Below are 25,080 nucleotides of genomic sequence, written 5' to 3'. Positions count from 1 at the left end.
CCATGGATGGAGGAGCCTGGTAGGCTGTAGTCCATGGGGTTGCTTAGAGTTGGACACAACTGAGCAACTTCACTTTCACTTTTCACTTTCATGCACTGGAGAAGGAAATGGCAACCCACTCCAGTGTTCTTGCCTGGAGAATCCCAGGGACGGGGGAGCCTGGTGGGCTGCCATCTATGGGGTCGCACAGAGTCAGACACGACTGAAGTGACTTAGCAGCAGCAGTAGCAGCAGCAGCAGTGTGTATATGTCAGTTTCAATCTCCCAATTTATCCCTCCCCAACTCTTTTCCCCCTTGGTAACCATAAGTTTGTTTTCCCACCTGTGACTATTTCTATTTTGTAAATAAGTTCATTCGTACCATTTTTTTTTAAGATTCCACATGTAAGTGATACCATATGATATTTGTATGTCTGTATGTATGATATTTCTCTGTCTGATTTACTTCACTCAGTATGACTATCTCTAGGTCCATCCATATTACTGCAAATGGCATTATTTTGTTCCTTTCTATGGCTGAGTAATATTCCATTTATATGGTATTTGTACCACATCTTCTTTATCCATTCATCTGTCAGCCAGAAGAGTAGCATCTTTCCCAGGACTCCACAGCTACATCAGAGCTAGAATTAGATCCTAGTCTTTCTGCCTCCACATCCTCCCTGCAAAGCTGTGAGCTGGTTTGTGGCCACACTATTGTCCATTAGACTGATCAGGTCCTGAAATAGCTTCTGTGTAATCCCAAAACAGTCTAATTCCAGTTTATGTGGATTATATGTGATAATCCACATATAGAATCACAATGGAAAATACTTCATTACCCAGAAAGAAACTTTATTTTATTTTCACAGTTTTAAAAATCATCATTTAATTTTCCTCAAATATTAGAATTGAAATATGATATTGTTTTGCTAGTGACAAGCATTTTGGGAAGCAAATCTCACTAAAAGGGTGAATGAAATGTAGGTAACTTTTCCTGTTCAAAGGGAAAGGAATCTAAAAAAAGAGTCACTCAAAAGTTTCAAGTAGACTAAGGATAAAATAGGGAGAAGTAAAAGATGTGTTGCAGGGGGCAGGGGACCATGGATTGGTGTGGATGCAGCTAGTGCTGATGGGAGCCCCCCTGGGCCCTGTCCTTGCAGGGCCTTCCAGGGAATGGAAGGAGCACTGACTGGGTCGCAGGCAGTGGTCATCCTGGCTGTGTGACCTTGGACTGAGTCACATAACACTCCGGGTCCTGTTTCTCTCTCTGTGAAATACTGACCTCCCAAACCCAATATCTTCTGGCTCTATAATTATAGGTGCCTCGAAACGTCATTCTTTTTGTTCATTATGGAATGGTTATAAATGCTGTCAGTATCCAAAACACATGGGTTTAAATAGCCCCCCAAACAGTTTTGTCCATTTTGCCACTGTTATTTTTTCTCAAATATTAAATTCAGTGACCTGAATTAATTCTTTCTTCATACTCTTCTCCCCCTCCTCTGACTCCACATATAATAGCCCATTGTGCACAAGTTTTCTCATACGATTTTCCACCAACCTTAGAATTATGTGTACCTCTGAGCAATGCTAAGTGGAACCCTTGATTACAATAACGGTTGCTATTTTCCATCCCTCACATGGCTACACTAGCAGTCCTGCTGTGATGTAACTTTGATTTCATGCCTTTGAAGGGTGGCTAATGCTACAAAGATCGCTTTGTATGAGACCCCAACCGGCTGGAAGTTTTTTGGGAATCTGATGGATGCAAGCAAACTGTCCCTTTGTGGGGAAGAGAGCTTCGGGACTGGTAAGTATGCAGCCCTGAGCTGTTTTTTTTCCCTGTAAAAGCTACTTGCAGTGAAAGCTTAGACTGCTAAAGCAGCACTGAAATAGCAACAGTAGCTGATATGTCCTAAATCAAGATACAGCTTATTTATAACAACCCTGATGGAGTGTACACACTTGAAAAGCAGCGAGCACGTTCCACTGGGGAGGGTTAATTTTACTTTCAGAGGGTCACATCTACCAAGGCAGGAAGTTTGGGCAGCGTGGCCATTGAGTCTGTGGGGATTAAACAGAATGATAAACACATTTTTCTCCCCTCAGTGGTCAAGGAAACCTTTATAAATGTTTTTATTTCTAGGAAGAAATATGGTGGAGTGAGTCAGTTTTTCTTTTTTATTTAAGAGAAGTTTTCGCCACAGTGCTAAATCTTCTTCTTTAATAGGCGTGTGTTTTCTGTAGCAACAGCTTGTAATTTATTAAGGTTATGTGGCGGGAGACCATTAGGGTGGAACTGAGTTGCTAGGTAATCAAGAAATTGACCATGAAGCTCTATATGTAAATTGTGGTGCAATGAAAGAGTAGAACACGGTATGCTTAGGGGATGTCCCATGATCCTTAGACCCCACTTTCCATGTTCTCCCTTCTTTTTTGTAAGTTTTTAAAAGTTTAATTTATTTTTAATTGGAGGGTAATTGCTTTCAATGTTGTATTGGTTTCTGCCATACAACACATGCTTTCCCTCCTTCTCTATGCCTTTCCAGGACTGACTTGAAGTCCCACTTCCATGACCTTCCCAAAGACCCCATCCTACATCAGTCTCTCTCTTTTCTAAACATTCACTCAGGCTTGTGGCCCTTTCCCCAGGGTTGTCTCCAGCAGCCAGGTTGCAAAGTACTTCAGTGGTCATATTTCCTCTCCTCCTATTGCCTCTACCCAATATTTTGAAGTAAAAGAACCAATCTTCTTGATCCTCAGTACTATTCTACCATCCTTTGTCAAAGAAAAAATCAAAATCTATCAGCCTTGCCATTGAGTTGCAATTCATGCTGGTTAAACAGAATAAAAGGCTGATTTCTTTTCCTATAAATCCTAGGGTTGGGTGGATGTTGTTGCTGTTCAGTCGCCCAGTCGTTTCCGATTCTTTGTGACCCCAGGGACTGCAGGATGCCAGGCTTCCCTGTCCCTCACCATCTCCCAGAGTTTGCCCAAGCTCATGTTCATTGCATCGGTGATACCATCCAGCCATCTCATTCTCTGACACCCTCTTCTCCTTCTGCCCTTGATCTTTCCCAACATCAGGGACTTTTCCAATGAGTCGTCTGTTTGCATCAGATAACCAAAATACTAGAGCTTCAGCTTCAGCATCAGTCCTTCCAGTGAATATTCAGGGTTGATCTCCCTTAAGATTGGCTGGTTTGATCTCCTTGCTGTCCAAGGGACTTTCTTCTCCAGCACCATAGTTGAAGGCATCAGTTCTTTGGCATTCTGCCTTGTTGAGCTCTCACAACCATACGTGATTACTGGGAAGACCATAGCCTTGACTATACAGACCTTTGTTGGCAGAGTAGTGTCTCTGCTTTTCAACACACTGTCTAGGTTTGTCATTGCTTTCCTGCCAAGAAACAAACAGCTTCTGATTTCATGGTTGCAGTCACTGTCAGCAGCGGTTTTGGAGCCCAAGAAGAGGAAATCTGTCACCACTTCCACCTTTGCCCCTTCTATTTGCCATGCAGTAATGGGCCTGCATGCCAGGGTTTTAGATTTTTTTAATATTTAGTCTTAAGCTGGCTCTTTGACTCTTCTCCTTCACCCTCATAAAGAGGCTCTTTAGTTTCCTCTTTGCTTTCTGTCTTTAGAGTGGTATCATCCTCATATCTGAGGCTGTTGATGTTTCTCCCACCTATCTTGATTCCAGCCTGTATCTCATCTAGCCTGGCATTTCTTGATGTGCTCAGTGTATAGATTAAGCAAACAGGTGACAGCAGACAGCCCTGTCATACTCCTTTCTCAATCTTGAACCAGTCAGTTGCTCCATACAGGGTTCTAACTGTTGCTTCTTGACCCACATACAGGTTTCTCAGGAGACAGGTAAGATGGTCTGATATTATCATTTCTAAAAGAGCTTTCCACAGTCTGTCATGATCTACAGAGTCAAAAGCTTTAATGTAGTCAATGAAACAGAGATAGATGTTTTTCTGAAATTCCCTTGCTTTTTCTGTATAACCCCTCAAATGTTAGCAATTTGATCTCTGGTTCCTCTTTCTTTTCTAAACCCAGCTTGAACATCTGGAAGTTCTTGGTTCACATAATGCTGAAGCCTAGCATGCAAGATTTTGAGCATAACCTTACTAGCATGGGAGATGAGTGCAATTGTCCAGTGGTTAGCCTACTCTTTGGTACTACCTTTCTTGGGAACTGGGATGAGAATTAACCTTTTTCAGTCCTGTGGCCTCTGCTAGATCTTCCTGATTTGCTGACATAATGAATGCAAAACCTTGATGGCATCCTCTTTTAGGGATTTGAATAGTTCTGTTGGAATTTCATCACATCCACCAGCTTTATTAACAGCAGTGCTTCTTAAGGCCCACTTGACTTCACACTTCAGAATATCTGGCTCTGAGTAACTAACCACACCATCGTAGTAATCTGGTTCATTAAAATCTTTTTTATACAGTTCTTCCAAGTATTCTTTCCATCGCTTCTTGATCTCTTCAACATCTGCTGGAGGAGGAAATGGCAAACCACCCCAATATACTTGCCATGAGAACCTCATGAACTGTATAAAAGGGGTGGGTAGAATGAGCTAATAAATTTGAGATGCCCAGTGACAAAATTCTAAACAATTTAATACCCTTGAGGAAGTGATGTTACTTCTTGGTAATGAATTGGCTAATGGAATTGGAGGGTATTAAGAATGAGTTTGGAGGTTGAACGATGTCTACAAAACAGGCTACATGATTTCCCAAGGTCTAGGTCTTTGGTGAGAGATATCAAGGCTACTGCTTAGTTCTTTCCTACCTCATAAAATATGAATGGTGCCATATTACTCCACGGGATGCTAGATGACTACCCATGGGACCTGTGAAGTGGTCTTTGCCCGAAATCCCCCCAGTGTTATCCAGTGCAGGCTTGGGATCAGTCAGTCTTCCCTATGCGTGAAGCTGTCATTGAAGGCAGGTACCATGTCTAAACCTTTGGTTTCCTGACTCCATGTACCTATTTCAGTGCTGAGCCTAATGAAAAGAGAAAAGTCTAGAACAAGGTCTTCCTGGGTGTTTGGATGTGTGGAAAGATACTAGTTCCATGAAGATCAGAAAACTTGGAATACACCTCTCTGTCTTGGACATTCGTGATGACATTATCATTTGAAGATTCCAAAACATTCTGCCATAAGGAATCCAGTTTGTACAGTTTTATGTAAACATTGTTAACTGCAATATCTCTTTTTTGTAGTCTGTTTAGGAACATATTGCCCCTCAGACCCATGTGGATAGCACTGGGCAAGGCGAATCGGAGTCCTAGGGCCAAGTAACCATCTAGGTGTTGACTGGCTGGGAACAGGATTGAAGACAGGGTGCACAAGCTGCTCCTGCCTCGCATGACAGGCCTTCAGATACCAGAGGGCATTTCTCAGGTCCTCTCTTCCCCTGACCACCCATGCCTAGTCCTCCAGTCATCCCTCACTTCATATTGTTTATATACCTAGCACTAGTTTCTAAATGTTTCCCCGTTCACCAGTGCCCCTCATAGAAGATCATGTCTAGAACTGAGCCCAAATCCTCCAGGGTTGACTTGACAAGTAGAGAGTTGATGGATGACTATTTCTAGAGAACTGGACCCTGTACATTTCTTGATATGACTTTCATTTATGTTAGCTTTTTGGACATTTCATAATACTGTTTAGCTCATTTAATGTTGTAGATAATTATACCCCTTTAAGCTTTTACTCAGTAGCATTTGCCAAGAAAAGTCCCCAGATTACATTTGTGGGACTGATTTCTTTGAACCCAGGCATTAGACTTTAAATTATTCCTTGTTAAGGCTTGTTCTTGTTTATTTATTTATTAACTCACCATCAAATACTAAGTGCCAACCATGGTTTTATCTTCCCTTTGATATCTTTTATATCAAAAGAAAGGATTCATCCTGAGAAAAATCCACAAACTTGTTCGCTCTCTCTTTGGAAAAAAAGACAATTGTTCCATAATATTTATGAGAAAAACATTTACAAAGCCAGACTCATAGCCATGGATCACCACTGCTGAGTGAGCGCAGCTGAACTTACTTAACTGAACTTCTGATCTACTTGTTTAGAGAGGAGTTAGGTTCCACCTGCTATGTCCCTTGTTGGCAAAGGTTTCCAACAGTTCCTTTACAGAGCATCTCAGGATGGACATTAGTGATCCTACAAGCTTTGAAATATTTGAATTCTGTAGCTTAATTGAGTGCTAGGTCATTTATTTATGTGTTTTTCTAAATTAGAGTAGAGGCAATTTCTCAGGAAAGCCTCCCTAACTTTCCAGAGTGGGTCAAATCCTCTTATTATTAGATCTCACAGCACCACACACCTCTCCTTCCTTGAACATAGTACAGCTGTAATTTTACAAGTATGGTTCCACTATACTGTAAGCTCCAAGAGGACAGGAGTCATATTTGTCTTGTTCTCCATCATATCCTCACAGCCTGGTATAAATCCCAGAATATAATATGTGTTCAGCAAACACTTGTTGAATGAATGAGAGAACACACTACTCACTTGGCACCCTCCATTCAGACAAACCAGAGCCCTGGTGTTGGAAAGGAAGGAACTAAACATTATCTAGTATAGTTTCCTGTGTTTTGATGGAGTCATGAGTGTCTAGTCAGTGCTCTTCTGCTTAAACACTCACCTCTGGCAGAATCTGGGACTCAGCACCACTCTACTCCATAGTGCAGAGCTGAGGACCCACAGTCTTTGTGAGACAAATGACCTTTTATAAAAGAAAAGGAGAAATTTACTTGCAAAGAGGTGCAAAAGAGTCAGACTTCACAAGAACTGACTCACCAAATAAAACAAATCACTAGCATTTAAATGCACAAGCTGTAAGATTACTCTTACCAAGTACACGTTAGTCTGTTGATGGTGGAGAAACAGCGACTGTCTCACGTGATTATTGTGGCCACTCCTCAGACATCAGCATCACAAATGCCAGGGACGAAGGTGTTTTTGTTATGGTACCAGAATGGGACAGGGTGAACTTCCTGTTTTTGGTTGAGCTCATGGTACAGTTATTTTCCTCTCAAATTGTGGGTGATGATGCATGTGTTTATACATGATGGTAGAGGGAAATCTTGAATTCTTGGGAAAACGGGAAGAAATGTGAAGTCACTGAATAAACTAGAATGTCACTGCTTTTGAAATTCTTCCTTGGGAAAAGGAGGGAGGGGGCTTCCTCAACCTAGGAAACCAGGCTGAGGACTAACTTGGTATCATATGGAAAAAGGCCAGTAAATTCTGATCTGGCCCAGTCTAGAGCTTAGCAATATTTTTCTCTTGTCTCACCTTGAAAAGGTTCTAGAGATGATATATATTATATGGGAGTGGTCTCTTAGAGAGAAGTACAGCATTCATGCTTTGCAAATTTCCTTTAATTTTAATTTCTTATTAAAAACCCTTCATATTTATACTTCATCAGCTCATTCCTCAAATGTTTGTTGAGCTTTGGCTCTGTCCCAGATACTGAATTAGGTTCAGGGAACACAGTGGTAAGCACAGCCTCCCTGTGGAAGGCTCCATGGAGGCCACATTTGAGGAAGGAAGTCAGACCCTGGCCAGGTTATCTCAAGTGTGCAAAGCAATAGAATCTGAAGTACAGGATGTGCCAGGGACTGTATACCCAGGGCACCTAACCTGGTTTTGTGGTGAGGGGATTAGGTTTTTCTAACAGTTCTCTGCCTGTTCTAATTTGCATACCTTCGAGTACATTTTCCTGTAGGTAAATGTCTCCACAGGAAGGTTAGAACATCCTCTCTCTGGGAAATTTCCCAGACAGACTATCCCAACAGCACTGGGCTGATACCCTAATTATAACTAACTCAGTTAAACTGTTACCTGCATGTCTAGCTCTCCGTCTTGCTCATCTGTGAGGGCAAGGAACGTGTCTCACTCATCTCGGTGTTTTCTCACATCCTTAGAACATGGTAGACGCTGACTTATACTTGTTGAGTGTAAAATGGAGTTTAGGTTAAGACACATTTTCTGCCTGTCAAGTGCTTACCAATTTCCTCCAAAGGAAACACAAATTCTAGGGGCAGTTATGAAGCAGTGCAGGATAAACAGCTAGATGGAAAGTTTGAGGGTTGCCGAGGGGGAGCTTCCCCTTGAAGGCGGGAGTGGTGTGGGAAAGGCTTCCTGAGGCACTTTCCTGCCCTTGCAGAGGGAAGTCAGCTGTGCAGTAGAAGCCAGAGAGGACAGAGCAGGTCTGCTGGACCACCAGCCAGTCAGCTGGGGTCTGGTCATTCTCTGGGAAAACGCTTCCTGAGAGCTGGCTGCACACCAAGCATGAACCAGGTACAGCTCAGAGTGTAGGGTGGGGTAAGAACAGACGGGGTGTGATAGAATAGAGGTAAACACAGAGGATACCAAGGAAGGCATCCTGGATAAGAAGGAAGTTAAAAGTAGTTACAGATGTTAGCCAGGCTAATAGTTATATGTGGGGTAGAAATTTCCAGGCAGAGAAAACAGCATGTTTAGGAGATGGAAGGAGAAATAGAGATGGTCAGAGAAAGAGACAGGCAGGTGCTCAGGTTTCCAGAGAACTCTGTGGAGATCTTTTTCAGCTGTCATGGCCCATCCACAGACCGTGGCCTGGCAACAGCAGGAGCCTGGGCACTCCTGAGGTATTCGAATTGGTAAATGAAACCTAATCCCTAAACTGTTGGCGCTTGGCTCCCTCAGCAAAGGTTGACATTTTTCTTGGCTAGGACCCAGAGTGTGCTCTGACTGAGCAGAGTTTATACATATCACAAGGTGCTGATTAGGCCAAAGTCAAGTGACAGGTGTTTGAAGATGCTGAAAGGGCAGAATCCCCATGGGCTTAGTTGGTCCCTGAACTGGACCAAGTTTGAAGAGACCTGAAGCAAAGCTTGCAGTTAGGACTAGTGCTTGCTGATAATGTTTCCTCTTCCTTACACTTAAGTGGGCTTGGTTTCTTTTTTTTTTAATTAAAAAATGATACCAGTAATTCATATTCATAATAGGAAAATTGGGGAAGAAGAGAAAAACACTGTAATCCCATAGCACAGAAAAAAAGAGCATATTCGGTTATATTCCATTTTCTTCCCCACTATGTATAGTTAAGGGACATTATTTTTGAAAGCTTAATGAGATAGTGGAGAGTATTAATTTTCTCTAAAAGTTTATTTTTGCCTTATTCATAATGGTATCTTATATTGGTTTCAACTGTTATATGGTACTCGGGCTTCCCTGGTGGTGCAGACAGTAAAGAATTTGCCTGCTTTGCATGGTACTTAACAGTTTATAAAATATTTTCATCCTTTCTCACAGAAGAGTCTTAAAAGTGTGTGAGAAAGGTGGCATTACCCCTATTTTACAGTTGAAGACACTGTATGAGGCTCAGAAATGAGCCTCAGAAAAGTGATTTGTCCAAATTCAAGCAGCTTCTAAGTAAGCTTCAGATTCAGGTTTTCTGATTCTTAAATATAAAGCATTTTTCGCTGACCCAAAACTGCCATACCTGCAAAAACAACAGTAGCTTGAGAAACACATCTACACACCATTGCCTTTTTTTCACTAGTAACTTGTCATCATTCATTAGAACTCTAAAGAAAATGAAATTTACCCAGACTTTTAAGTATTAGAGTTACCCAGCATTTTGATATATCCAAGGTGATTAGTGAGATTAATGAGAATTTTCAAAAGAGACTAGAGATTGTGTAAATGGAAGATAATATTTATTTATGTTATGCAAGGCAGATATTTTGTTTAAAAATATTAGGTGTGTGATTTAGTTATCTCCAAGTAACTTGGTTAAAGTTGGGTAAGATTTTTAGATTTTATTTTCATGTCTACATAAAGGAAAAAGCTAATTCTTAGAACAGGAAACGCACAAAGGACTATGCTTTCAGTCTAGTCTCCCCCTCCCCCCAAAATAGAAAAAAGAAAACAAAAAGGAAGGAAGGACAGAATAAAGAAAAACAAACTTAGGGGCTCACAGACAAATAATTCCAAGCTATACACCTCTGTCATGAATTCTCATAGACAGAAGTAGCTGCCGGGATCTTACTGCTGAAGGTATACTGCTGCCAAAGCATATCATCCTCTGCAAAAGCTGTAGAAGCCAGAGAGCTAACTTTCTGTTGCTTGAAAGAGCCGTAAAGGCAAATAAAAGTCCATAGCTAATAAAATTAGGTAAATATTTATAACTTTCTTGTATAATGTGCTAAAAGTATTACTTAATATCTCTAGTTTTGCCAGCATACAGGTTTTGAGAACCACTGTCTCTAAAAGTGGTGTCTTAGAAAGACTCTTTTGGGGAGGAAAAAATTGTGTGTTTTTATGAACCAAAAAAGAGAAGATGTTGCAGTAGATTAATCAATTGATTAATTCATTCATGTGCTCCTTCACAATCTGTTATTTAATATATTCCATGTAAGGGTAAATAAGAGATGCCTCCAAGAAATACATGGTTGAGGTGTGAAATGCTCACAGATGAATTACTGAGGCTTAAGGAGCAAGCGTGGTGCTGCACCACATGTTTAAGCAGTCCCTATATAAGAAGAGCAAGTAGCTCATAACTGCCTAGGGAAGCTGGGAGCTAGATTGGAGGAGATATTTGAGCTGGGTCTAAAAGGATGGAGAGAGGAAGGAAACAAACTTACTTCATGCCTCCTTGCCAGCATTGTGCTACTTTCACAATAAGGAAAATAAGACCCAGTGAGAGGTCAAGGACAGAGAGGCACACGAAGAATTCAAGGCATGATCATATGCATAACATTATTAGAGGGATTGTGCTGCTGCCACTGCTAAGTCGCTTCAGTCGTGTCCGACTCTGTGCGACCCCATAGACGGCAGCCCACCAGGCTCCCCTGTCCCTGGGATTCTCCAGGCAAGAACACTGGAGTGGGCTGCCATTTCCTTCTCCAGTGCATGAAAGTGAAAAGTGAAAGTGAAGTCGCTCAGTCATGTCTGACTCTTAGTGACCCCATGGACTACAGCCTACCAGGCTCCTCCATCCATGGGATCTTCCAGGCAAGAGTACTGGAGTGAGGTGCCATTGCCTTCTCCTGAGAGGGATTTTATTGAATCCTATTTAGAAATCAGAAAGTGGAGCTCAATATCATTTGCTTTTTTTTTTTTTTTTTTTAGAATAAGGACGTTAAAGGCAAAAAATTAGAGTTCTGTTCCAGATCAGATTCTTGGAAAAGGGGCTCCATGCATAAGTGTGTGTGTGTGTGTGTGTGTGTGTGTGTGTGTGTGCTCAGTTGCTCAGTCATGTCAGATTCTTACGACCCCGTGGCTGTAGCCCACCAGGCTCCTTTGTCCATAGGATTCGCCAGTCAAGAATACTGGAGCAGGTTGCCATTTCCTCCTCCAGGGGATCTTCTTGACCCAGGAATTGAACCCACATCTCTTGTTTTTCCTGCATTGGCAGGCAGATTCTTTACCACTGTACCACCTGGCAAGACCTCTCCATGCATATAAGTACATCCAAATGCGCTACTTTGTTATTTTCAGTCAAGATTTTAGCAAGGACCTCAGCAAGAGACAGATGTGCCATGGTTTGTTTAACTAAATCCTTTTTGGTTAAAGAAAGATGTCCTAGAACTGGAGTTCCTGGATCCACAAGTAGCAATTTCTTATCATGGCTTTAACTTAAATTTATCTTCTTAAAAATAATATTATATTATATATATAAATATTATATTAATCAGGTACCTGTATTCATTTTTTTGATGAATTGCCTATTTATATTCTTGTGGCCTATATTTCTGTTGAGGCTTTGCTTTTTCCTTATTGATATATGAGCTTTTTCTATATTGCTTTAAACATCTACTTTATTTGTAAATGTTTAAAAATTTTTTTAGTTGGGCAATGGCCTTTTAAATTTATCCATAGTAGTTTTGCTGATAGAAATGCTAATTTTCAAGTAGACAACTAGAGAGACTTTTTCCTTCATGAATTTTGAATTTATATGTGTTTGCCATCTCTAAGATTAAAAACAATTGTATATGTGTGTCTGTGTGTATAGGATATGTATATATCCTAGGATTTAAAGGTTTTCAGTTTTTATATTTGAATGTATAATTCATCTGGAATTCTTTTTGGCATGCTGTTTAATATATAATTCATCTGGAATTCTTTTTGGCATGGTATTTTATAGGGAAAAAACTGATTTTTTCCCAACTGTTTAACTAGTTATACGAATACTACGTAAAAAGTAATCCATTCTTTCTTAGAGCATTGAAGTGACACCTTTATCATTTGTTCAGGTCTCATATGTGTTTGAGTCTCTTTCCAGGTGATCTCTTTTGTTGCATGAACAATAATTAATTATTTTAATTATTAAAAATTCACAATGGTGATGTTCTTTTGTTTTTTCCCCCCTCAAATTCATACTTCATAATTGATAGATCACATTCTGCCAAGTTATTCCACTGACATTTTTATTGGCATTTGCCTTAAACTTCTAAATGACTTAGGAAAGCATCAGCTTTTTTTCAGTAGTATGTGGCTTTATTCAATAAGTGGTTCCTTCTGTGTGTTCAGGTTTCTCAGTAAAATTTTATGACTTTTGGTTGGATCATGTTTACTACTGAGTTTATTCTCAAGTATTTTAGGGAAGTCACACTTCTCACAGCTGCTTGCTGTCCCCCACCAGGTTCTGACCACATCCGTGAGAAAGATGGTCTCTGGGCTGTCCTTGCTTGGCTCTCCATCCTAGCCACCCGCAAACAGAGTGTGGAGGACATTCTTAAAGATCACTGGCAAAAGTATGGGCGGAATTTCTTCACCAGGTAAGCCACAGCCTGGCCAGGAACAGAGGTGGTGCGGGGAAGTGGGCAGAGAGAAATCTCATGCCTACAAATTCTTTCCTGTCTTAAGTGTTAATAAAACCTCAGTTCATTCACTTCTGTCTATTGGGGATCTTTAAATCTATTGGGGATTTTTAAAACAATTCAGTTGGGGTTGAGATGAAGTCAACTTTTATGTTAGCTATAAAGAACAAGGCTTAAAATTTTTAGTTAACTTATTCAAAAGAATGAATGTTTTGTCAGCCTTTTAAATGTACCTATCAGATGGGCATGATAATAGCATTGGATCTGGATTCAGAAAAATGGATTCGAATTTTATTTCTGCCCCCGAGTAGATTGGGAAGTCATTTCACCTCTTTCTGTACTGAGTTTTCTCATTTATAGAGATGGAAATAGTAGTCTAGCTATTGAATGGATTAAATGAAATATGAGCCTGAAAGTGTTTTATGAACTCTGAGACACTGAAAATATGGAAACTTTTTCTGAAATTATGGAAACAATTATGTTTAGTAAATCAACTTTTCTGACTCATTAAAATAGGTCCCCAAAGGCTGTGTAGTTGTCAATGCTTCATTCATTGATTCAATAAATACTGACCATGTACCTACTTTCTGCCAGGCACTGGGGCTTCTCAATGGACAAAATACTTAGAATAGTTAGTAAGTCTTCTTTACCATACATATGTCTATTTTTAAGATGCATTAGCATTTTTTCCAGTGTGCTTTTCACTAATTTCAATTTGCCTTTCCCCTAGTAAGTGTAAAAATAACAGATGTTTCCCCCTGGATCTCACTATTCTAATTATGGAAAAGAAATATGAGAGCAAGGATATTAGATAAATTACTTATCTGTAATAAATGTAAAGATATAATTTCTTTGAACTTCAGTTCCCGTCTCTGTAAAAATAGGTGAGTTGAGACTAGAGAATTTAAAAACTATATCACAGATTCAATGGTCCATGATCTTTGGATAGTCGAGAAAGAATTCACCCTTAAGCAACTTGGTCTCCTTAATCAGAAAACTTTTCTCAACTTTGGACAAGTTCATTGCTATCTTCCTCCCTCAAGTTATTCTTTGGTGGAAGGTGTAAGTAATATCTGCCACACAGTAGCCCTGGCAAATACAGCAAGTATCTCTACTTTCTAAGAACCAGAAAAATCTGGTAATTCAGAACAGCAGTCATGAACTCTCTAGAGCCCAGAGGATCACGAAGGCAGGATCATGTCTGTTTTTGTGCTCCATGGTATCACCAAACACCTAATTCATAGTGACATTGTATAAATATGCTTTGAATAGATAAATGAGTTAACAAGTGAACAGTAGATAAAATGGACTAAGATTAGAACAGTTTGTTCAAAGAGAGGGTCACTCTTGAATCAGTTAGAAGCCTCCATCTAAAAACTATCAACATATTTTTGTTAATCTTAAATAACTGCTAACCAAGTATTACAAACAAAGTCCTTAGAACCTGAATCTATGGTTGGTTAAGATTCCATTCTACCCTCCATTCATTTAACAAAAGTGCTCTTTGCATGCCTTGTTTCACATCAGCCGCAAAACAGTTATCGATCAGGCAACTGAGATTCTGAGAAATGAGGCAACTTGCCCATAGTTGCACAGTTAGTAACCAATAAAGGCTGAATTCATAGCTCCTTCTATCTGATTCCAGAGCCCAGATTCTTTCCATTATACCCCTCTGTGCCTAGGATTTATAGAACATTTCCCTCAAACACCCAAAGGTCACAGATGTAAAGCACAAACACCTGGTTGTAATTTCGTGCTGTTTATCATTTTAACTGGGGGAAAGAGCTGACTTCAGGATTAAGGGGACTGCTGTCCTGGATTCATAGAATCCTGGAGCCAGAATAGTTGGCCTTCATTCCCTGGTATTTCTCATGTCTCAGAGGTGTCATCTTGCACATATATATTTGTTTCACTATTGCAAATAAATATAGACTCTGCTATCTTGAGCCTCTAAAAAATAACTCTCTCAAGCGGGTGTGTGCCACCAGGACAAGGAAAGCCACCTGTAAGAATCTTTAACCTCACAAGAAAGAAGTCAAGAACAGTTCTTGGAGGAAAAATAACAGTCAGAGCATTTCATTTGTAATATGCTTTTATTTTTCTCTTGGCCTATTTGCATCCACACCAGGCTGCTCTGTCGGGGTGAACACTGTGGATCAGAATCCACTCTCACTGAGAGGAGGGAGGCGTTCCAGGTGTAAAGAGTTAGGGCTTAAAAAAAGAATGAGTTAGGGCTTGGCTCCTTCATTTGGTCAGTAAAAACTTGGCCTTACTCGTGGAAGCTCCTGTGGAGACTGGAACTCTCCTCAGCCAACATCTCAGCAGCCTCAGGCAGGTCCCAGCCTGGGAGCCTTCCAGCATGGATCCCAAAGAAGCTCCAGCTGTTTGGAAGAGCAGTGCCTGAGTCACGCGTGCCTTCATGCAGCCTTCTTTAGAGATAACACTGCTTTTGTTTCTATGGCTGGAGGTGGTGATTCAATGTTAGATTGCCTCTCTCAAAAGCCTTTGAAGCTGCTAAGAGCTTTATTCTGTAGAAAAGCCCAAATGGGAGTTTTCTGCTCATTCAGAAGCACCTAACCCTTTCCTGAAACCTTCCAAACGCTTCCTTTCATCCCTGGCCTGCTCCATCCCCAGAGAATGACACACTCATATTTTTGCCAGCTTCTTCTGAAGTTAGCTGTTTGCGGGGAGGGCCAAACAAATGATGCAAAAGGTGCTGATATGCGTTGGTGTGATTTGAAGTCAGCCTCAACTTTGTGATTTCTCCCAGGTATGATTATGAGGAGGTGGAAGCCGAGGGCGCAAACAAAATGATGAAGGAGTTGGAGGCCCTGATTTCTGATCGCTCCTTCGTGGGGAAACAGTTTCCAGTGGGTGACAAAGTTTACACCGTGGAGAAAATTGATAACTTCGAGTACAGCGATCCGGTGGATGGAAGCATTTCAAGAAATCAGGTAGGAACAGATGTATGTGTACGTGGGAGAGAGTCCCTGGAGCTTGGTCTCTGAAATCTCAAGAGAAAAAAGAAAAAGTGTTCTTGGTCATTTGTCTTTTGCTGCCCTGTTTTCTCAAGTGACTTTCTGCCGAGTCACATATGACTTGCACAGGTACCTGTAGGTAACGTGGTTTATGGCCTGATTCTACGCTCACCCCTATGCCCTCATTCTGGGATGCTGAGTCTAGACTCCAGAAGGACTTTTACATTCTCCAGAATTCTATGTAAGAGATCACGTCGAATGTGTGCGCAGAAAAGAGCCCTAAAATCTTAAAACGATGCAGAGCTGCTGCCTTCAATCTCAACCTCCTCCCTCTCTCTCAAGAGACTGTAGCAGAATGCCAGCATGGCATGAGAGTGATCTCTTTATAGATGTTTCTGTGATCTATTCTAATTTCTAAAAAAGAAGAAAAAACCCAGACAAACCATTTGTGAACTTAGAAACATTCGCTGTTATCATCTGTAGCACATGACTTGAAGCTGACCCTAACATAGCAGTGTGCATCACAGTGGAGACCCCGGAAGATATCTGGATGGAGACAGTATCCAGATGGAGACAGAGTTGTTAGGGCTTCTCTCGCTGGGTGCTGGGCACCCAGGGTGTGGGCTTGTCAGCCCTTCTCCAGGCTTCTCACAAACACCCGGGCCCAGGCTCCTCTCTCTTTTGGTTCTGTTGCTGTTGTCACAGAATGGACTCAGAATTTAGAAACAGAGGGACTTCCCTGGTGGTCCAGTGGTTGAGACTTCACCTTCCAATGCAAGCGATGTGGATCATAAGATCCCACATGCCTCGTGGCCAAAAAACATAAAACAGGAACAATATTGTAACAAATTCAATAAAGACTTTAAAAATGGTCCACATTAAAAAAAAATTTTTTTTAAGATAGAAACAGAGATGATTAAGAGGGAGATAAGACTCTGCTATAGCTTTCCAATTAGCTTTTTTTTCTGATCCAGATTTTTGGCCTGGTCCTTCTCAAGGCATCCAGCATGCTTTGAAGGAGTTGGGCTGCAGGGTTTATTTGAAGTCTCTCTTTGGAGAGCAGGTAGTGGGTGGGTGGGTGGAGCCTGGCCACGGTGACCCCTGGTGCCTGGAGTATCCGTTTCTCAAAATGTTGGCCCTGTGGCTTTTTTTCCTTACGCCTTTTCACCATCTGGGAGAACTTTGGTTCCAGTCTGGGTGATTGTAAATGATGTCTGAGCTAATTAGAAAAAGAGAGGCCTGGAGTGGGGGTGTAGGAAAGGGGAGGGTGGAGCCCAGGGCACGGCAGAGCAGAGCAGAAGTTTTTGTGGTGAAGCCTTCAAAGAGAGAGCAGACCTTTAGGAGAAGTGACCCCCAACTCTGCACTGCAACCCACGTCTACCAGGAGTGAGGTGTACGTGGGAGGGCCATCTGCGTGGGCATAGTCCCTGCTTTCTGCACTCTAAGGAAGTCAGCAGCTCCATGATTTATAAGCAGAAAAACCAGGGAGGAGGGAAAATCTTCTGAAGTAGATACAGCATCTACAATCAAGTGGAAAGAACGTAGAAGCTCCAGGTTGAGGCTGCGGGGAAGGAGACCAACTCTGGTATATGCCTAGAAAGCAAGAAATGGTAAATGGATGTTAACTGTGTCCTTCCCACATTGACTAACTGGGAAGGTCCTCTGGGTTTTTCACCTGCCGTCTTCACTGCTGAGTGGCACGATGAAACGCTGGATGGGATTGGGTGACAAATAGCAGATGAGAGGTAGTATCTTTCCTTTTGGTTGATCATCGGCTTCATACAGACTTCTTTCTGTGGAAGAACTGACATACTTAGCGAGACTGAAGGGTCTCCAAGTAACTGTCTCAGCCAGCCTTCTTATCTCAAGAGTCCCCATCCTTTTTCCCCTGAATCAAGATTATTGAGGACAAGAGATGTGGCCAGAGAGGGAAGAGAGAGGGCTGGAGAGAGAGAGACTGGGCTTGGCATTGCACCCACGTGGACCCTCCTTTGCATCACCAGGTGCTGGTGGAGACTGACCCCTGGATCCTGCTCAGTAGGTTGGAATAGCTGGCCTCTACTATTTGGGGCACCTGGCTCCCTGACCTCTTTTTGAGGCTCTCTATGAGGATTTTGCAAAGAGCCCATCCTCTGGTCCACTTGAAACTTCATCTGCTCTGGTTTCAGCCCATTCTGATCTTGTTTTCCTCCTGATCTGGACATTGACTCTCTGTATCTAGCAGCTCTTTGTTTGTTTGTTTGTTTTTATAAATTTATTTATTTTTTAGTTGGAGGATAATTGCTTTACAATGTTGTGTTGGTTTCTGCCATATATTAACGTGAATCATCCATAGGTATACACATGTCCACTCCTTCTTAAACCTCCCTCTCACCTCCCACTCCATCCCACCCCTTTAGTTTGTCACAGAGCACCAGGTTTGAGCTCCCTGCATCATACAGCAAATTCCCACTGGCTATCTAATTTTACATATGGTAATGTATATGTTTCCATGCGACTCTTTAAATTCGTCCCACCCTCTTCATCTACCACAGCTTATTTACTTATTTATTAAGCTTCAAACTGGAATGGTTAGCCCATAAATCACAGGGAAGTGGGATGAGAAGGCCGGTGTTGTGTCAGCCAGCCTCCCCAGGATCCAGTCTCCCACCTGACCCTGGAGATGCTTTTCCTCCATAAGCCAGCCTCCATTGGCTGGATGTAGTGACAAGCTGACCAAAGGCAGGCTCATGGGGCTCAACTGAGGCTGTTTCTCAAGATCCTACGATTGATCAAATATGGATGACGTTAGATCTCCAAATGGACCCCTCAAAATTTTCCAGCCTTCATTCTCCCTTCTAGGGGTGAGAAAAACACAAACAAACGCTGTTATCTTTCCCAGGGCTTGCGGCTCCTTTTTGCAGACGGTTCTCGCATCATCTTTCGACTGAGCGGCACTGGGAGCGCGGGCGCCACCATCCGACTGTACATCGACAGCTACGAGAAGGATCTCGCCAAGATCTATCAGGACCCCCAGGTAATGCCCGAGCCCTGAGCCCTGGCTGGTTCTTCCTGTTGGAGGGGGGGATAGTGGTTCCATTTCACCTGCATCATCACAGCTCATGTCTCAAATGCTCCAACAGGTCGGCTCTCTCTCCTTCATGTCTCCTTCAGTACGTCAGAAAACAAAAATAGCTAACAATTATCTGAGCATTTTATATTTGTCAAGCTCTGTTCGAAAGCCATTATCCAAATTGGTATACTCATTCCATTCTCAAATCTCTTATTCTTATCTATTAATATCCCTACTACAGATAAGGCAACAGAGGCTCAGAAAGGTTAAGCAATAGTTAGTTCACATGCCTGGTAAGTGGCAGATTCAAGCGAACTAACCTTTCAATCAGCCCCAGTCTGGTGCTCTGATCTGTCAGTGATTATTTGCCACTTGGCTAGGTCTTGTCACCTTCCCTGAAGAACACACATTGATTCCAGATTTGGTCCAGGGTACAGGGTAGGGACAGAATAAAGGACAGAAATGGTATGGACCTAACAGAAGCAGAAGATATTAAGAAGAGGCGGCAAGAATACACAGAAGAACTGTACAAAAAAGATCTTCACGACCCGGATAATCACGATGGTGTGATCACTCATCTAGAGCCAGACATCCTGGAATGTGAAGTCAAGTGGGCCTTAGAAAGCATCACTATGAACAAAGCTAGTGGAGGTGATGAAATTCCAGTGGAGCTGTTTCAAATCCTGAAAGATGATGCTGTGAAAGTGCTGCACTCAATATGCCAGCAAATTTGGAAAACTCAGCTGTGGCCACAGGACTGCAAAAGGTCAGTTTTCATCCCAATCCCAAAGAAAGGCAATGCCAAAGAATGCTCAAACTACCACACAATTGAATTCATCTCACATGCTAGTAAAGTAATGCTCAAAATTCTCCAAGCCAGGCTTCAACAATATGTGAACTGTGAACTTCCTGATGTTCAAGTTGGTTTTAGAAAAGGCAGAGGAACCAGAGATCAACTTGCCAACATCTGCTGGATCATGGAAAAAGCAAGAGAGTTCCAGAAAAACATCTGTTTCTGCTTTATGGACTATGCCAAAGCCTTTGACTGTGTGGATCACAATAAACTGTGGAAAATTCTGAGAGAGATGGGAATACCAGACCACCTGACCTGCCTCTTGAGAAATCTGTATGCAGGTCAGGAAGCAACAGTTAGAACTGGACATGGAACAACAGACTGGTTCCAAATAGGAAAAGGAGTACGTCAAGGCTGTCTATTGTCACCCTGCTTATTTAACTTATATGCAGAGTACATCATGCGAAATGCTGGACTGGAAGAAACAGAAGCTGGAATCAAGATTGCCGGGAGAAATATCAATAACCTCAGATATGCAGATGACACCACCCTTATGGCAGAAAGTGAAGAGCAGCTAAAGAGCCTCTTGATGAAAGTGAAAGAGGAGAGTGACAAAGTTGGCTTAAAGCTCAACATTCAGAAAACGAAGATCATGGCATCCGGTCCCATCACTTCATGGGAAATAGATGGGGGAACAGTAGAAACAATGTCAGACTTTATTTTTGTGGGCTCCCAAATCACTGCAGATGGTGACTGCAGCCATGAAATTAAAAGACACTTACTCCTTGGAAGAAAAGTTATGACCAACCTAGATAGCATATTCAAAAGCAGAGACATGACTTTGCCGACTAAGGTCCATCTAGTCAAGGCTATGGTTTTTCCAGTAGTCATGTATGGATGTGAGAGTTGGACTGTGAAGAAGGCTGAGCGCCGAAGAATTGATGCTTTTGAACTGTGGTTTTGGAGAAGACTCTTGAGAGTCCCTTGGACTGCAAGGAGATCCAACCAGTCCATTCTGAAGGAGATCAACCCTGGGATTTCTTTGGAAGGAATGATGCTAAAGCTGAAACTCCAGTACTTTGGCCACCTCATGCGTAGAGTTGACTCACTGGAAAAGACTCTGATGCTGGGAGGGATTGGGGGCAGGAGGAGAAGGGGATGACAGAGGATGAGATGGCTGGATGGCATTACTGACTTGATGGACGTGAGTCTGAGTGAACTCCGGGAGTTGGTGATGGACAGGGAGGCTTGGCGTGCTGTGATTCATGGGGTCGCAAAGAGTCGGATACGACTGAGTGACTGAACTGAACTGAACAGGGTAGGAAGGGCTGGGGTAGGGGGTAGGGAAGGCCAGAGTAGGGGTTAGGGAGGGAGAGACTGTTTCATGACCCAGAAAGAAAGGTCTTTATGGGAGAGTGTTTGGACTTGCAATTTGTGTTTTGGGTTCCCAGCCCCACCCAGAGTGTCTCCAGGAGTATGTCAGAATGAGGAGGGACCCTGGGAGCCGGGGATAATGACTTGGAGGACAGTCATCATCCTTGTTCCTTGTCTTAGGAGCTGCTCCCCAACCAGAGTTCCAGAGCCAAAACCAGTTTAGAAAGTATAGAGGTGGGTTAGCCCCTTGGCAGCTCACAACACACACTGTGCCTTGAAGCTCTGAGTGGACTTGCAGTACAGATGCCTGTTTAAATAGTGTTCTCCACGCCTGTTTTCCCACAAAGCTTTTTCCTTCTAACACCTTATTAGAATCCGGTGAAACTCATTTGAAAACCCTTGGCATAGTGCTTTTGAGCATCCATTTTGGAATTAGAGAGATCTTGTTTTAAATTCAGTTCCTGCCACTTAATACCTGTGTGTCCTTGGGTAAGTCTTTTTAATGTTCTGAGCTTTGGTTTCTTTGTCTGTAAAATGGCAGAATGCTACTTACCTCAATGTTATAGGAATTTAAGGAGACAATGAATGCAAAGTTCAGAATATTGTGGCTGACATATGGGGTTAGCTTTTGAGAAAAAGTGGCTCTTACAGTTGTTTACTACAAAAAGAGAGAAATGAAAGGATCCTTCACTTTCCTCAGATTTTCCAGTGGCCAGGCACCAGTTTCCGTTATTGCCACATCCCTGTGGTGTTAAGACATCCCTAAAACTAAAATCAAAGACAGTGGTATCTGCCTTGTCGACCCACAGAATAATAGAGCAAGAGCAAGAAAGGAAGTTGAGCTACTCTGTCTTAATACCTGACACATGGTAGATACAAAGAATGAATGAAAGATGTTTCATCTAATCTGTAGTCCTTAGGGATGGGAGCGCAGTGAAGGATGCAGGGTGCCTGCATGCCCAGGGGTACCTTCTTACCAGGTGGGGACTTGCCTTCCCCTACTCTGGAGCTGCTGGTACTCAGCCTCAGCACTTCACTGGGGCTGTTGGAGCCCCCAGGGGAGTGACAAGTGGTATGTGAGCCTGTGCAGTGGTTCTCCAACTTTCTTCTAGGTATAATGAGTTGGTGGAGATGTAGGTGAGGGAAAGCAACAGTGGGCAATAGAACATGAACTACTCTTGGCTCTGCCCTTGAATCACCAAGTCAACTCACTTCACTTCTTCGGGCATCAGTTTCCTCATCTATAAAGTGGGCAGTTCAACTAGATACATAGTTTTCTTTTTTCATATTAAAAATATTTATCTAAGCAACAGCAGAATGCTTTTTTTTTTTTTTTTTACTTAAGTGAGAAGTTGGAGAAGGAAATGGCAACCCACTCCAGTACTCTTGCCTGGAGAATTCCGTGGACAGAGAAGCCTGGCAGGCTACAGTCCTCAGGGTCGCAAAGAGTCGGACATGACCGAGCGACTTGCACTTTTTTTTTTCAAGTGAGAAGTAGGTAGGGGGGTGGTGATGTTGTGTTTTGAAACGATATTTTTGGGTAGAGTGTGGGAAACAAATTGGAGGATGCAGAAGCTGATGTGGAAGCACCGTTGTTCCAGGTAAAAGGGAGAACTTGGTTTAGTGAGCTCTGGCACTGGGATTGGGAAAACTCGGTGATACAGAAGGTTAGTCACTTAGAATGCTGGGGGTTCGGCAATGGGAATATGAGAGAAGGAGGTGTCAAGATCAACTCTTAATTGTTTATTTGCTAAATATGATAGACTGTGGTGTCACATTGTTGAAACAGGGACTGCTGGAACTAGGTTTCCTTTGCGGGGAAAGAACCATGTCTTTGTTTTTAGACTTAGAGAGTTTGAGGAGCCTTGGGGATATCAGAGTACACAGATGAGCGTTTGGAGCTCAGAGGCCAAGTCAGGGCTGGAGCTCTGGATCTGCTCTAGAGAAAGTGGTGGCTAAGATTGTTCTCTTTGTGTCTCCCTCAGGTCATGTTGGCCCCCCTTATTTCCATTGCCCTGAAGGTGTCCCAGCTCCAGGAAAAGACGGGACGCACTGCACCCACTGTTATCACCTAAGAAGACAGGCCAGATGTGGTACGTCCCTCCACCCCAGGCCCTCCGAGTCATCTGATTGAAGAGCACAGACAGAAACAAAGTGTATTCACCCAGGCTTTTTAGGATTTGGTTTTTCCACTAACCAGTTGTTGACAAATGGTACAGTTCCAAGGCTCTGCCAATTGATATGCCTGCAAGAGCCATGTGGGAAAGAGAAAAGAAAGATCCCAGGGGCTTAAACTACTGTCAGTTCCTTTTCGTGCCCGCGTGCACTGCTGCTGTGTGGGTGTTTGTCTCCTTAGCACCAGTTTACACTACACTGGAAGATGGAGCTTAAGCATCAGTTTATGAGGCCAGTGTCCATCCTTAGGATCTGCCCCGTGATGTGACAGTGAGAATTCCTTTCTCCTTGGTGAGCCTTTCCCTCATTTAATGTTTACATGTCATCCAGCAAAACGCAGTTTCTGGTGCCTTCTCTCCAATCAGTTCTGTCTTCAGAGTGAGACGTACTTGTCTACAGATTCTCTCATTTTGCAGCATAGTCCCATTCACACAAGTATTTTGGGATATTAAAGCAAAATAAGGTACCATGTCTTGGCGTCTTTTTTTTCTTACAAAACACTCTTTTGATTTCAGAAAGAAACCAGATTTTTTTTTAAGAGGGGGAGGGTTGTATTGTATTTTGTTTGGATGTCCTAGCTAGGAAAAAAATGTTCTCTGCGCTAGGTTTAAAATTAGACTCAAGAACTGTAATTTCAAATCTTAGCAGGGTCAACCAAACCCTGAATCCTTCCGCGGTGGATAAATTAAGCTCGACATGGTTAACTTGGAACAGGGGGAAGGAAGAGAGTGTTCAGGAGATCTTAAATAGCAAAGACTGCCTTGTGCCCTGGGTGCAGAGATGCCACGCTGCCTGTTGAGGGGACAGGCAGAACTCTCAGAATCTCAGAGCAGGATTACCAGCATTTGGCAGGAGATCTTGAGCTCATTGGCATCTTATTCATCTTAGAACGTTTACATTCAGCCCCTGAGTGTAACTCAGTAGTTAAAAGCATAGTTTTGGGAGCCAGCAGACCTGAGTTTGAATCTCACTGGAAACCTTGAATGACCTTTGAATATCATTCTCCTTGTCTTTAAAATGGGCTTGAAACCTAGTTCTAACTTTGCAGGCCACTGAGAACATAAACACTGGATCTGTGAAAAGCTGGGGCAGGGTGTTTCATTCACAGTAGGTTGTCCAATAAGTGGGAACTAGGATTGTGCCTATAATATTCTTTCTAGACTTTAAAGTATAGGAAAAACATAAACTATAACCGAAATATTTGAAATGCATTTTGTGGTCTAGAAGGCACTTCTCACAAAGCCACCTTGCTGTATGGACTGATCCAGAGAGGCAGCCCAGCTCTTCACCCCTCCCCCACCCAGGGTGGAATGCCCATCCCAGGGGACAGGGCCTTTACCTGGGGTGAGATTTCCAGTGTTACCATTTAACAAGGGTGTCCAGCCCAGCAAACAGAACTGAGCTTTGATAACGATGAGATGGAGAGGAGTACTTATTGAACATTAATTAATCCTACTCCAGGCATTGTGCTGAGTGCTTTCCATATACTCTATAAGAGTATCAATCACCCTGTCACCCTATGATGTAAGTACTTTGAATTTTCCCACTTTACAGATGAGGTTCAGCTATTGTCCAAGCTCACACCACTGGAGAAACATGGCATGTTCCCAGGCAGGGCAGCCTCTGGTACTGACTGGCTGCTTCTGAACAACTTCTAACAGGTGGAAGAAAAGCATGCAAATGCCCCCATACTTTACATATTAAAAAGTTTCACTGTATGCCTTGGGTGCCAGAGACTCTGTTATTCTTGGCATTGTTGCCTAGCACCCCCGCCCCCCCACCCTCCCCCCACCCCCCGATCTTGATACGTGAGTGTATATACATGAGTGTATCAGTCAGCCAGGAAACACACACTGCCCCATTGAGTGCCAGATGCCTTG

The 25,080-nt window shown here is 42.5% G+C and overlaps 1 protein-coding gene across 1 annotated transcript in view; it reads left to right on the top strand.

Moving 5' to 3' along the window:
- The window catches only part of PGM1 (phosphoglucomutase 1), a 68,120-nt gene extending 44,455 nt beyond the window's left edge, over positions 1 to 23,665 (top strand). Inside the window, exons 7-11 of the mRNA XM_052636948.1 lie at positions 1,677 to 1,792; positions 12,651 to 12,786; positions 15,599 to 15,782; positions 18,688 to 18,822; positions 23,011 to 23,665. Coding sequence (XP_052492908.1) covers positions 1,677 to 1,792; positions 12,651 to 12,786; positions 15,599 to 15,782; positions 18,688 to 18,822; positions 23,011 to 23,100 — 661 coding nt within the window. The 3' untranslated portion in view covers positions 23,101 to 23,665. The remainder of the gene's footprint in view (positions 1 to 1,676; positions 1,793 to 12,650; positions 12,787 to 15,598; positions 15,783 to 18,687; positions 18,823 to 23,010) is intronic.
- Positions 23,666 to 25,080: the final 1,415 nt, after the last annotated feature.

The sequence above is a fragment of the Budorcas taxicolor genome, chromosome 3 (genome assembly GCF_023091745.1).
Source record: "Budorcas taxicolor isolate Tak-1 chromosome 3, Takin1.1, whole genome shotgun sequence".
NCBI lineage: Eukaryota > Metazoa > Chordata > Mammalia > Artiodactyla > Bovidae > Budorcas > Budorcas taxicolor.
Note: the sequence above shows the minus strand (reverse complement) of the source record. Positions and strands in the feature narration are given on the sequence as shown.